Source organism: Lampetra fluviatilis, chromosome 54 (assembly GCF_964198595.1).
Source record: "Lampetra fluviatilis chromosome 54, kcLamFluv1.1, whole genome shotgun sequence".
In the NCBI taxonomy this organism is placed as follows: Eukaryota; Metazoa; Chordata; class Hyperoartia; order Petromyzontiformes; family Petromyzontidae; genus Lampetra; species Lampetra fluviatilis.
In genome coordinates this window covers 9,523,115-9,537,098 of record NC_136328.1, presented here as the reverse complement: position 1 = coordinate 9,537,098, position 13,984 = coordinate 9,523,115, and the positions used below count along the sequence as shown (strand labels likewise).

The window sequence follows — 13,984 nt, the reverse complement described above, 5'->3', positions numbered from 1 at the left end:
TACATAGCTGAGTAGGGCCTTACCTGGTCAAATACAAAATAATTTGTGGTTTTAGTCTCGTTGAGAAGCCCACTCACTCCCCCGTGGTGTCACAACTTTGTGAAAGACTCCTGAAGGTGCCTGCCTCCTCAACTTCCATACAGGAGTTACCCTCCAGCCACCCCACCCACTCATTACCCCCTCCCCCCACTGAGAGCTTCCCCTCCACCACCCCGCCCGCCCCCCCCCCACCTGGTTGAGGAAGTCCTGGAGGTCGCAGTAGCGCAGGGCGAGCGTGTCCACGCGGCCCGGCCACGTGGAATTGAGTGCGGCGAGGTCGGCTTCGTAGGAGGCCCGCGTGATGTTGCCCTCGGGCAGGTCGAACTCGTTCACGAGGGACAGGATGTTCCTGGGGGGTCGGGGGCAGCGGGGGTGGTGGGGGCACACCAACCACCCACGATCATAATCTTGATTTATCTGATGAACCATGAAGCTTTATTTCACCCATGTCCAGCAGGGGCACGGGGTCAGAAGGTTACAACACCCAGCTGCCACTCTACCCTAGCACCCTTCCCTGCCCACCCCTACCCCCTCCCCTCCGTTCCCCAAACCCCCCCCCTGTACCTCCACTCACCCCCACCACCCGTCCCCCACCCCGCCCCCCACCCACCCACCCACCCACCCCCGCCCCCCACCCACCCGTCGAGGCAGCCGTTAAAGGCCATTGTGGCCTTGAAGCCCAGGATGCTGAAGATGGGGATGGAGGCGAAGAGCGAGGTCGCGCTGTTGATGCAAGCGATGGTCACCGCGTCCACCTCGCAGTCGTTCCTGCAGCCAAAGACAAAGACCCCCCGTGCAGCCTCATCACCCACTGTTGGGGAAAGTGCTGTTAGCCAGCACACAACGGAATGGGTTGGCTGGCACCACGCCCGGCCGTCTTTGTCTCCCCAGCGCTGATGTTTACACACCGCACCAGGTGCTCATTTGAAGCCGAGTAGACCTAGGGGAGGCCTAGGACAGGTTCAGATATTCATCACTGGTGTTGGCATTCAGCGGGAATCAAACTGGGGTCGCCGAGTTTGTACCCACGATCGCCAAAAACGCAACCCCAGTCATCGGCAAGTCCACTCAGCTCCACGTCCTCCTGTACTGCCATCACTCCATCTCATCCCTAGCCCGCGCCCGTGTAGCCCCCTCCATGCTGCCAAACAGAAGCTGTGTTTGTGTGCTGGAGTGTTGTGTGTGTGTTGGAGGGTTGTGTGTGTGTGTGTTGGAGGGTTGTGTGTGTGTTGGAGTGTTGTGTGTGTGTGTGTTGGAGTGTTGTGTGTGTGTGTGTTGGAGGGTTGTGTGTGTGTGTGTTGGAGGGTTGTGTGTGTGTGTGTTGGAGGATTGTGTGTGTGTGTTGCAGGATTGTGTGTGTGTGTGTTGGAGGATTGTGTGTATGTTGGAGGGTTGTGTGTGTGTGTTGGAGGATTGTGTGTGTGTGTGTTGGAGGATTGTGTGTATGTTGGAGGGTTGTGTGTGTGTTTTGGAGGGTTGTGTGTGTGTGTGTTGGAGGGTTGTGTGTGTGTGTGTTGGAGGGTTGTGTGTGTGTGTGTTGGAGGATTGTGTGTGTTGCAGGATTGTGTGTGTGTGTGTTGGAGGATTGTGTGTATGTTGGAGGGTTGTGTGTGTGTGTTGGAGGATTGTGTGTGTGTGTGTGTGTTGGAGGATTGTGTGTATGTTGGAGGGTTGTGTGTGTGTTTTGGAGGGTTGTGTGTGTGTGTGTTGGAGGGTTGTGTGTGTGTGTGTTGGAGGGTTGTGTGTTTGTGTGTTGGAGGATTGTATGTGTGTGTGTATTGGTGGGTTGTGTGTATGTTGGAGGGTTGTGTGTGTGTGTTGGAGGGTTGTGTGTGTGTGTTGGAGGGTTGTGTGTGTGTGTTGGAGGGTTGTGTGTGTGTGTGTTGGAGAGTTGTGTGTGTGTGTTGGAGGATTGTGTGTGTGTTGGAGGATTGTGTGTGTGTTGGAGGGTTGTGTGTGTGTTGGAGGGTTGTGTGTGTGTGTGTTGGAGGGTTGTGTGTGTGTGTGTGTTGGAGAGTTGTGTGTGTGTTGGAGGGTTGTGTGTGTGTATGTTGGAGGATTGTGTGTGTATGTGTGTTGAAGGGTTGTGTGTGTGTGTTGGAGGATTGTGTGTGTGTGTTGGAGGATTGTGTGTATGTTGGAGGGTTGTGTGTGTCTGTGTTGGAGGGTTGCGTGTGTGTGTGTTGGAGGATTGTGCGTGTGTGTTGGAGCGTTGTGTGTGTGTGTGTGTTGGAGGGTTGTGTGTGTTGGAGGATTGTGTGTGTGTTGGAGGGTTGTGTGTGTGTGTGTGTTGGAGGGTTGTGTGTGTGTGTGTGTTGGAGGATTGTGTGTGTGTGTGTGTGTGTTGGAGGATTGTGTGTATGTTGGAGGGTTGTGTGTGTGTTGGAGGATTGTGTGTGTGTGTGTGTTGGAAGATTGTGTGTGTGTTGGAGGGTTGTGTGTGTGTGTTGGAGGGTTGTGTGTGTGTGTTGGAGGATTGTGTGTGTGTTGGAGGGTTGTGTGTGTGTGTGTGTGTGTTGGAGGATTGTGTGTGTTGAAGGGTTCTGTGTGTGTGTGTTGGAGGGTTGTGTGTGTGTGTGTGTTGGAGGGTTGTGGGTGTGTGTGTGTTGGAGGGTTGTGTGTGTTGGAGGGTTGTGTGTGTGTTGGAGGGTTGTGTGTGTGTGTTGGAGGGTTGTGTATGTGTGTTGCAGGGTTGTGTGTGTGTTGGAGGATTGTGTGTGTTGGAGGGTTGTGTGTGTATGTGTGTGTGTGTGTGTTGGAGGGTTGTGTGTGTGTGTGTTGGAGGGTTGTGTGTGTGTGTTGGAGGGTTGTGTGTGTGTTGGAGGATTGTGTGTGTGTTGGAGGGTTGTGTGTGTGTGTTGGAGGAGTGTGTGTGTGTGTGTGTGTGTTGGAGGATTGTGTGTGTGTTGGAGGGTTGTGTGTGTGTGTGTTGGAGGGTTGTGTGTGTGTGTGTATTGGAGGAATATGTGTGTGTGTGTTGGAGGATTGTGTGCATGTTGGAGGGTTGTGTGTGTGCGTTGGAGGGTTGTGTGTGTGTGTGTTGGAGGGTTGTGTGTGTGTGTTGGAGGGTTGTGTGTGTGTTGGAGGATTGTATGTGTGTGTGTGTTGGTGGGTTGTGTGTATGTTGGAGGGTTGTGTGTGTGTGTTGGAGGGTTGTGTGTGTGTGTTGGAGGGTTGTGTGTGTGTGTGTTGGAGAGTTGTGTGTGTGTGTGTTGGAGGATTGTGTGTGTGTTGGAGGGTTGTGTGTGTGTTGGAGGGTTGTGTGTGTGTGTGTGTTGGAGGGTTGTGTGTGTGTGTGTTGGAGGGTTGTGTGTGTGTTGGAGGGTTGTGTGTGTGTTGGAGGGTTGAGTGTGTGTGTGTGTGTGTTGGAGGATTGTGTGTGTGTTGGAGGGTTGTGTGTGTGTGTGTTGGAGGGTTGTATGTGTGTGTGTGTTTGTTGGAGGATTGTGTGTGTGTTGGAGGGTTGTGTGTGTGTGTTGGAGGGTTGTGTGTGTGTGTGTGTTGGAGGATTGTGTGTATGTTGGAGGGTTGTGTGTGTGTTGGAGGATTGTGTGTGTGTGTGTTGGAGGATTGTGCGTGTGTTGGAGGGTTGTGTGTGTGTGTTGGAGGGTTGTGTGTGTGTGTGTTGGAGGATTGTGTGTGTGTGTGTTGGAGGATTGTGTGTGTGTTGGAGGGTTGTGTGTGTGTGTGTGTTGGAGGATTGTGTGTGTTGGAGGGTTGTGTGTGTGTGTGTGTGTTGGAGGGTTGTGTGTGTGTGTGTGTTGGTGGATTGTGTGTGTTGGAGGGTTGTGTGTGTGTGTTGGAGGGTTGTGTGTGTGTGTTGGAGGGTTGTGTGTGTGTGTGTTGGAGGGTTGTGTGTGTGTTGGAGGATTGTGTGTGTTGGAGGGTTGTGTGTGTATGTGTGTGTGTGTTGGAGGGTTGTGTGTGTGTTGGAGGGTTCTGTGTGTGTGTGTTGGAGGGTTGTGTGTGTGTTGGAGGATTGTGTGTGTGTTGGAGGGTTGTGTGTGTGTGTGTTGGAGGATTGTGTGTGTGTGTGTTGGAGGATTGTGTGTGTGTTGGAGGGTTGTGTGTGTGTGTTGGAGGATTGTGTGTGTGTGTGTTGGAGGATTGTGTGTGTGTTGGAGGGTTGTGTGTGTGTGTTGGAGGATTGTGTGTGTTGGAGGGTTCTGTGTGTGTGTGTTGGAGGGTTGTGTGTGTGTGTGTGTTGGAGGGTTGTGGGTGTGTGTGTGTTGGAGGGTTGTGTGTGTTGGAGGGTTGTGTGTGTGTTGGAGGGTTGTGTGTGTGTGTTGGAGGGTTGTGTATGTGTGTTGCAGGGTTGTGTGTGTGTTGGAGGATTGTGTGTGTTGGAGGGTTGTGTGTATGTGTGTGTGTGTGTGTGTTGGAGGGTTGTGTGTGTGTGTGTGTTGGAGGGTTGTGTGTGTGTGTTGGAGGGTTGTGTGTGTGTGTGTTGGAGAGTTGTGTGTGTGTGTGTTGGAGGATTGTGTGTGTGTTGGAGGGTTGTGTGTGTGTTGGAGGGTTGTGTGTGTGTGTTGGAGGGTTGTGTGTGTGTGTGTTGGAGGGTTGTGTGTGTGTTGGAGGGTTGTGTGTGTGTATGTTGGAGGATTGTGTGTGTATGTGTGTTGAAGGGTTGTGTGTGTGTGTGCGTTGGAGGATTGTGTGTATGTTGGAGGGTTGTGTGTGTCTGTGTTGGAGGGTTGTGTGTGTGTGTGTTGGAGGATTGTGCGTGTGTGTTGGAGGGTTGTGTGTGTGTGTGTTGGAGGGTTGAGTGTGTGTATGTGTGTTGGAGGATTGTGTGTGTGTTGGAGGGTTGTGTGTGTGTGTGTTGGAGGGTTGTGTGTGTGTGTGTGTTGGAGGATTGTGTGTGTGTTGGAGGGTTGTGTGTGTTGGAGGGTTGTGTGTGTGTGTGTGTGTGTTGGAGGATTGTGTGTGTGTGTGTGTTGGAGGATTGTGTGTATGTTGGAGGGTTGTGTGTGTGTTGGAGGATTGTGTGTGTGTGTGTGTTGGAGGATTGTGTGTGTGTTGGAGGGTTGTGTGTGTGTGTTGGAGGGTTGTGTGTGTGTGTGTTGGAGGATTGTGTGTGTGTGTTGGAGGATTGAGTGTGTGTTGGAGGGTTGTGTGTGTGTGTGTGTTGGAGGATTGTGTGTGTTGGAGGGTTGTGTGTGTGTGTGTTGGAGGGTTGTGTGTGTGTTGGAGGGTTGTGTGTGTGTGTTGGTGGATTGTGTGTGTTGGAGGGTTGTGTGTGTGTGTGTGTTGGAGGGTTGTGTGTGTGTGTGTTGGAGGGTTGTGTGTGTGTGTGTTGGAGGGTTGTGTGTGTGTTGGAGGATTGTGTGTGTTGGAGGGTTGTGTGTGTATGTGTGTGTGTGTTGGAGGGTTGTGTGTGTGTGTGTGTTGGAGGGTTCTGTGTGTGTGTGTTGGAGGGTTGTGTGTGTGTTGGAGGATTGTGTGTGTGTTGGAGGGTTGTGTGTGTGTGTGTTGGAGGATTGTGTGTGTGTGTTGGAGGATTGTGTGTGTGTTGGAGGGTTGTGTGTGTGTTGGAGGGTTGTGTGTGTGTTGGAGGGTTGTGTGTGTGTGTTGGAGGGTTGTGTGTGTGTGTGTGTTGGAGGGTTGTGTGTGTGTGTGTTGGAGGATTGTGTGTGTTGGAGGGTTGTGTGTGTGTGTTGGAGGGTTGTGTGTGTGTGTGTGTTGGAGGGTTGTGTGTGTGTGTGTGTGTTGGAGGGTTGTGTGTGTGTGTTGGAGAATTGTGCGTGTTGGAGGATTGTGTGTGTATTGGAGGCTTGTGTGTGTGTGTGTTGGAGGGTTGTGTGTGTGTGTGTGTTGGAGGGTTGTCTGTGTTTGTCCACACCGGATGGGGTTGTAGCTGGAGAAGGCGATGAGACCGCCGAACGCCAGCGAGAGCGAGTAGAAGATCTGGGTGGAGGCGTCCAGCCAAACCTTGGGGTTCTTAAGGACCTCGAGCTGGGGTGGGGGCAGGGCGGTGGAGGCTGTGGTGAGGGTCTGCTGTGGTGAGGGTCTGCTGTGGTGAGGGTCTGCTGTGGTGAGGGTCTGCTGTGGTGAGGGTCTGCTGTGGTGAGGGTCTGCTGTGGTGAGGGTCTGCTGTGGTGAGGGTCTGCTGTGGTGAGTGTCTGCTGTGGTGAGGGTCTGCTGTGGTGAGGGTATGCTGTGGTGAGGGTTTGCTGTGGTGAGCGTCTGCTGTGGTGAGCGTCTGCTGTGGTGAGGGTCTGCTGTGGTGAGGGTCTGCTTTGGTGAGGGTCTGCTGTGGTGAGGGTCTGCTGTGGTGAGGGTCTGCTGTGGTGAGGGTCTGCTGTGGTGAGGGTATGCTGTGGTGAGGGTTTGCTGTGGTGAGCGTCTGCTGTGGTGAGCGTCTGCTGTGGTGAGGGTCTGCTGTGGTGAGGGTCTGCTGTGGTGAGGGTCTGCTGTGGTGAGGGTCTGCTGTGGTGAGGGTTTGCTGTGGTGAGCGTCTGCTGTGGTGAGCGTCTGCTGTGGTGAGGGTCTGCTGTGGTGAGGGTCTGCTGTGGTGAGGGTCTGCTGTGGTGAGGGTCTGCTGTGGTGAGGGTCTGCTGTGGTGAGGGTCTGCTGTGGTGAGGGTCTGCTGTGGTGAGTGTCTGCTGTGGTGAGGGTCTGCTGTGGTGAGGGTATGCTGTGGTGAGGGTTTGCTGTGGTGAGCGTCTGCTGTGGTGAGCGTCTGCTGTGGTGAGGGTCTGCTGTGGTGAGGGTCTGCTGTGGTGAGGGTCTGCTGTGGTGAGGGTCTGCTGTGGTGAGGGTCTGCTGTGGTGAGGGTCTGCTGTGGTGAGCGTCTGCTGTGGTGAGGGTCTGCTGTGGTGAGGGTTTGCTGTGGTGAGTGTCTGCTGTGGTGAGTGTCTGCTGTGGTGAGGGTCTGCTGTGGTGAGGGTCTGCTGTGGTGAGGGTCTGCTGTGGTGAGGGTCTGCTGTGGTGAGTGTCTGCTGTGGTGAGGGTCTGCTCTGGTGAGGGTCTGCTGTGGTGAGTGTCTGCTGTGGTGAGGGTATGCTGTGGTGAGGGTCTGCTGTGGTGAGTGTCTGCTGTGGTGAGGGTCTGCTGTGGTGAGGGTCTGCTGTGGTGAGTGTTTGCTGTGGTGAGGGTCTGCTCTGGTGAGGGTCTGCTGTGGTGAGTGTCTGCTGTGGTGAGGGTCTGCTGTGGTGAGTGTCTGCTGTGGTGAGTGTCTGCTGTGGTGAGTGTCTGCTGTGGTGAGGGTCTGCTGTGGTGAGGGTCTGCTGTGGTGAGGGTCTGCTGTGGTGAGTGTCTGCTGTGGTGAGGGTCTGCTGTGGTGAGGGTCTGCTGTGGTGACTGGTGGAGAGAGCAGTGCTTCTCAACCTTTGTTGGCAACTGTGTTACCCCCCCTTATTCTTAGGTTTTTTCGGTAAAGTCACGTAGGTAAAAATTTTAAATTAAAATTAATAAACCTTACAATACTAATATTCAAGGCCTACCTTGGCTCCTCCCACCCTCAACCAGTATATATACAAGGACTGTTTTCTTGGAATTTCTATTACTTGATGCAGCTATCGTGCTGTGATGGTTCCACCTGAAGACGGAAGCTTGTGTTGCCTCCGAAACGTCGTGATTTTTATTTTATTTTTATTTTACTTTTATTAATTTTAATTTTTTACCTACGTGACTTTACCGAAAAAACCTAAGAATATGAATCCTTGCAGTCACGAAAGCTTCAAATCTGGAAGTTACCTCCCTTGTTGAATTTAGTTTCAATTGAGTTACACCCCCACCCCTTGCCTGATCCCACGTGGTTCTGACAAATAAATGTTATGAATTAGTAACTGCAAACGAATAAAACAAAATTCAACGGATGCTCTGCACGCGCGACGGACCGTTTAGGGGCTTGCTGGTTCTGCTGGTAGCCCACATTGTTAACGATCGATACATTTAGAAAGGTCTTTTATCTCGTTTTAGGTTACCATGTGGATTTACATTTTATCGCAGTTATTTTATATTGGCAGATTCACACATGATTAATCACCAATGACTCTCACGTATGGTATAATTTCACACGTTTTTAAATCACCTCACGTGCCCACGGGGACATTGCCGCGTACCCCTAGGGGCCCGCCGCGCACCCCCGGTTGAGAGCCGCTGGCATCGTGGCTAACGTGATGCACTACGAACCTGGCGACCTGAGTTCTATTCTCACTCACAGCCACCAACACCAGTGACGAATAGATTAAATGGTCCTGGGCCTCTCCTAGGTCGACTCAACCTCAAACGAGTACCCGGTGTGGCGTGTAAACATCGCTACTGGAGAGACAAAGGCGGCCAGGCGTGGTGCTGAACCACCCACCCCCACGTGTACAGTTCTGGCCTTTATAGGTGCTCGCGAACAGCACTTTCCCTAACAGTGTTAAAGGTTATACGGCGGATCTTTGACTTTGTTTTGAGTCACCGGTGAGTCTCACGTCCCTGTGAAGAGATTGAGTCATGAGGAGGTGGTGGTGAGTAGAAGCGGTGTCAGGAGGTTGAGGCGTGAGGAGGTGGTGGTGAGTAGAAGCAGTGTCAGGAGGTTGAAGCGTGAGGAGAAGGTGGTGAGTAGAAGCAGTGTCAGGAGGTTGAGGAGTGAGGAGGTGGTGGTGAGTAGAAGCAGTGTCAGGAGGTTGAGGCGTGAGGAGGTGGTGGTGAGTAGAAGCGGTGTCAGGAGGTTGAGGAGTGACGAGGTGGTGGTGAGCAGAAGCAGTGTCAGGAGGTTGAGACGTGAGGAGGTGGTGGTGAGTAGAAGCAGTGTCAGGAGGTTGAGGAGGTAGGAGGTAGTAGTGAGTAGAAGCAGTTTCAGGAGGTTGAGGCGTGAGGAGGTGGTGGTGAGTAGAAGCGGTGTCAGGAGGTTGAGGCATGAGGAGGTGGTGGTGAGTAGAAGCAGTTTCAGGAGGTTGAGGCGTGAGGAGGTGGTGGTGAGTAGAAGCGGTGTCAGGAGGTTGAGGAGGTAGGAGGTGGTGGTGAGTAGAAGCAGTTTCAGGAGGTTGAGGCGTGAGGAGGTGGTGGTGAGTAGAAGCGGTGTCAGGAGGTTGAGGAGTGACGAGGTGGTGGTGAGTAGAAGCAGTGTCAGGAGGTTGAGACGTGAGGAGGTGGTGGTGAGTAGAAGCAGTGTCAGGAGGTTGAGACGTGAGGAGGTGGTGGTGAGTAGAAGCAGTGTCAGGAGGTTGAGACGTGAGGAGGTGGTGGTGATTAGAAGCAGTGTCAGGAGGTTGAGGCGTGAGGAGGTGGTGGTGATTAGAAGCAGTGTCAGGAGGTTGAGGCGTGAGGAGGTGGTGGTGTGTAGAAGCAGTGTCAGGAGGTTGAGACGTGAGGAGGTGGTGGTGATTAGAAGCAGTGTCAGGAGGTTGAGGCGTGAGGAGGTGGTGGTGAGTAGAAGCAGTGTCAGGAGGTTGAGGCGTGAGGAGGTGGTGGTGATTAGAAGCAGTGTCAGGAGGTTGAGGCGTGAGGAGGTGGTGGTGAGTAGAAGCAGTGTCAGGAGGTTGAGGCGAGAGGAGGTGGTGGTGAGTAGAAGCAGTGTCAGGAGGTTGAGTCGTGAGGAGGTGGTGGTGAGTAGAAGCAGTGTCAGGAGGTTGAGGAGTGACGAGGTGGTGGTGAGTAGAAGCGGTGTCAGGAGGTTGAGGAGTGAGGAGGTGGTGGTGAGTAGAAGCAGTGTCAGGTGGTTGAGGCGTGAGGAGGTGGTGGTGAGTAGAAGCAGTGTCAGGAAGTTGAGGAGTTTGTGAGTAGGTGAGGTTGTGAAGAGGTGAGTAGGTCAGGTGGTGCTGAAGAGGTAGTGGCAGGTAGTGAGGAGTTGATGAGGTGAGATGATGGTGAGGATGAGGTGAGGAGTCTCACGTCAGGAGTGAAGAGGTAGACGAGTCCGTCGGTTGCCCCCTCGAGCGTGAGTCCACGCACCAGGAAGATGAAGATGACGAGGTAGGGGAAGGTAGCGGTGACGTAGACGGCCTGGCACATCATCAACATCGTCATCATCACCAGGAAATCATCAAAATCGTCATCGTCATCATCGACATCGTCATTATCACAGACATCATCATCACGAGCATCATCTTTATCAACATCGTCACCATCAAAAACATCATCATCGACATCGTCATCATCACCTCCCCCCCCTCCCCCCGCACCTTGCCCGAGGTCTCGATGCCCCGGATGGTGCACACGTAGACGATGGACCAGGCGGCCACGTGGCACAGCACCACCCACCACTGGGGCACGCCGCTCTCCTCCACGCTGGGGCTGATGTTGAGCGTCTCGCGGTACCAGAAGTAGTCCACGGGGGAGCTGTCGGCGCACTCACTCACATACCCTGTGCCACACAACAACAACAACAACCACACACTCAACAACAACAACCACACACTCAACAACAACAACCACACAACATACAACCACACTCAACAACCACACAACATACAACAACAAGCACAACAACCACACAACATACAACAAGTATAACAACCACACAACATACAACAACCACACACTCAACAACCACACGTACAACAACCACAACAACCACACATACAGCAACCACACACTAAATAATCACACAGACAACAACAATCACACACTCAACAACCACACATACAACAACAAGCACAACAACTACATACAGCAACCACACACTCAACAACCACACACTCAACAACCACACACACACAACAACTGCCGTTTTCCACTAAGTGGCGACGTCACGACAACGCTTGTGCCAGGCTAAGTGCACTTTAAGGCCACGTGAAGTGTCGAAGACCCGCTAGCAGTAGGTCACAAGACAGACTCAGGGTTGACTGACTGAGATTAGTGGCCAATGCACCACCTGTGCTCCCCACTGTGCCAACTTGCTGCGTTTTATCGGCCCGGTGCTCCGCTCGTCGTTGTGAGCGTCGCTCCTTTGCCATCCGTTGTTGCTGTAGGGTAACTGCTTCAAACTTCCCAGCAGCATCTTCTTGGTTCTTTCGGTAAAGTCACGTAGAAGGGAAATAATAAAATAATACAAATAAAACATAATAAAATAAAATTCTCACGACGTTTCGGCCACAACACAAGCAGCCGTCCTCAGGTGAAGACAGAGCTGTCTGAAAGACAGCGCTCCAATGAACACTGCTAAGCTTGGCAGCGTATTTTAAGCTGGGTGGGAGGAGAAGAGCGCCTTGACAAAGGAGTTTTCATATCAACAGAAGAATTTAGCATTGAATAAGCTGGGTTAATGTGAGAGAATTGGCAGGATGTTAAAGTCAGAAATTGGCATGTAACTGGGAGATTAGCATGATGTTAATGTGAGGAATTAGCATGTAACTGGTCACGGAAGTGGCTATGTTAAAGTCAGAGTTTACATATCAACAGCGGCATTTAGTATATTGACGCTAAAGAACTGCAACCACCCACTATCATACAATAAACCGATGTGAAAGAACTAAATATAAACTACATCAATATAATCAATGTACTCAATATATTATCCAATAAGCTGAGCTATTCACATTAAGTAGCTGGGTATACAATACACTATATAATGACTATCATATAGTGAACCGATAAAAAACTAAAATGTAAACTGCATCAATATCGTCAATATACTTCTTTCTGGCTATTTGTTCTCTCTGCCTGTGTCCTCTCTTTGGAATTTTCACACTTAAAATTCTAACTTAGCAAATTTTGAAACACGTAATCAACCAGGCTATGCGTTAATTGTGTGTTAACCGACTCTCTGTGTTGTATTACATCACATTTCGATATTTTGCTGGGTTATTTAATTTTCGTGTGCCTGTCTCCTAGTTTTCAATTTTGCGTGCGCGTTCCACATTGTCATCTTACTTGCAGCAGCAGTACGTTGGCGTACACTCATTGATATGCTAATTCTCTCTGCCCCCTCCCTCTCTCCGTTCTGGCCCCCCCTCTCTATATTTAAGGGACCGTCATAGAGACAACCCCTCTCTTTGTGCCGATGTGTGTCCTCTCTCTGTGTGCCGTTGTGATGTCTGTCTGCTTGTATGTCTGTCTATAGTTTTCTAGTTAGATTTTTTGTTGCTATTTCTTTTATACCTGATGATGATTGCTTGTGTTGCAATCGAAACGTCGTAATATGTTATTTTAATTTATTATTTTATTTTTAGACGTGACTTAACCGAAAAGAACCAAAGAATCAATATATAATCTCCAATAAGCTGAGCTACTAAAAATAAGTCATTACACATTACATTTTATCGAAATTTTCCCTGCAGCAACTACTGGTATCGGTCATTGGCAAGTCCACTCAGCTCCACATCCTCTTATACCGCATCAATCCATCTCTTCTCCAGCCCATGCGTGCCTATTTAGCCCCCTCTATGCTGCCAAACAGAAGCTGCTTGGACATGCGGTGGCTGGGCATACGGGCTACATGACCCAACCAAGGCAGCCTCGCCGACCGAAGGAGCTCACCGATGTCTCCCAATCTCCCAACGACACGCGCTCCAGTGACTCATTCCACGTCACTACACTTATGTAATATGAGAATATATCCGGCTCACTGACGTATCACACCTTGTCATGGTGATTGGCTCTGCCGGTCCTGGTTTACAGCCAATGGGGGGAAGCCTGGGGGCATGGCCCTGACGTGATGGAAGGGTGACAGCAATGGAGATTGGTTCTGCTGGCTTTGGCCTCAGCCAATGGGGAGATGAATCAGGGGCGTGGTCCCGGGAGCTGACGAGGGAGCCTGGAAGATTCGACGCAGGCTAACGAGGATTGGCTGAAGCGTACCACGTGACCCGGGGATTAAATAGGGGTAGAGAGGAACGACACGTGGTCAGAACGGGAACCAATGGAGGAAGGAGCCACGCGAGAGCGGGGCTCCGAGTTGCCACGTGGCAGTGCGTCTCTCTCGGTCTATCTGTCCCTTCACGTTGTCTATCAGCAGCGTGACGTAGATGTAACCCAAAGTGAATAAAAGACGGATTCCAGAAGTCATCTAAAAGAGTCTTATTACACTTATAAAGACTGGTAAGGCCTGGTAAGGCATGCAAGGATGGTGGGTGGCCAGCACCACGCCCGGCCGCCTTTGTGTCCACAGTGCCGATGTTTACACACGGCACCGGGTCCTCATTTAAGGTTGAGTCAACCTAGGGGAAGCCCAGGACCGGTTGACACAATCACCACTGGTGTTGGCCGGGTTCAGAGCGCAGCTAATCACTGCGCCACCACTCTCGCTGTTGATGTTATAATAATGTTGGCGATAATGATGAAAATGATGATGTCGATGATTATGTTCATGTCGATGATGTTGAGAATGATGATGTCGTTCATGTTGATAATGACGATGTCGATGATGTTGATGATGCCAATGATGTCGATGATGTGGTTACCGGTTTGGTTCTGGTTGAGGGGGCAGTGTTTCCAGGGGAGCGGCTCCTGGAACGAGTTGAAGAAGTACCACATCACCCAGGCGAGGATGGTGTTGTAGTAGAGACCGACCAGAAACGACACCAGCATGGACGCCACCCCTAGCGCACGGCACACACAGCACATCGGGCACACAGCACATAGGGAACACAGCACACAGTACGCGTACTTTTCTTGGTTTTACTTTCTTGGTTTGACTTTCTCGGTTTTACTTTCTTGGTTTTACTTTCTTGGTTTTACTTTCTTGGTTTTACTTTCTTGGTTTAACTTTCTCGGTTTACTTTCTTGGTTTACTTTCTTGGTTTAACTTTCTTGGTTTAACTTTCTTGGTTTTACTTTCTTGGTTTTACTTTCTCGGTTTACTTTCTTGGTTTAACTTTCTTGGTTTAACTTTCTTGGTTTAACTTTCTTGGTTTAACTTTCTTGGTTTAACTTTCTTGGTTTAACTTTCTTGGTTTTACTTTCTTGGTTTTACTTTCTTGGTTTAACTTTCTTGGTTTAACTTTCTTGGTTTTACTTTCTTGGTTTTACTTTCTCGGTTTACTTTCTTGGTTTACTTTCTTGGTTTAACTTT

At 50.9% G+C, this 13,984-nt stretch overlaps 1 protein-coding gene across 1 annotated transcript in view; it reads right to left on the bottom strand.

Moving 5' to 3' along the window:
- Window positions 1-13,984, bottom strand: part of LOC144949506 (sodium-dependent neutral amino acid transporter B(0)AT3-like) — a 36,536-nt gene that overhangs the window by 13,645 nt on the left and 8,907 nt on the right. The window contains exons 3-8 of the mRNA XM_078879431.1: window positions 13,374-13,511; window positions 10,155-10,336; window positions 9,865-9,975; window positions 5,882-5,994; window positions 679-807; window positions 232-388 (exon numbers count right to left, since the gene is read on the bottom strand). Coding sequence (XP_078735557.1) covers window positions 232-388; window positions 679-807; window positions 5,882-5,994; window positions 9,865-9,975; window positions 10,155-10,336; window positions 13,374-13,511 — 830 coding nt within the window. The remainder of the gene's footprint in view (window positions 1-231; window positions 389-678; window positions 808-5,881; window positions 5,995-9,864; window positions 9,976-10,154; window positions 10,337-13,373; window positions 13,512-13,984) is intronic.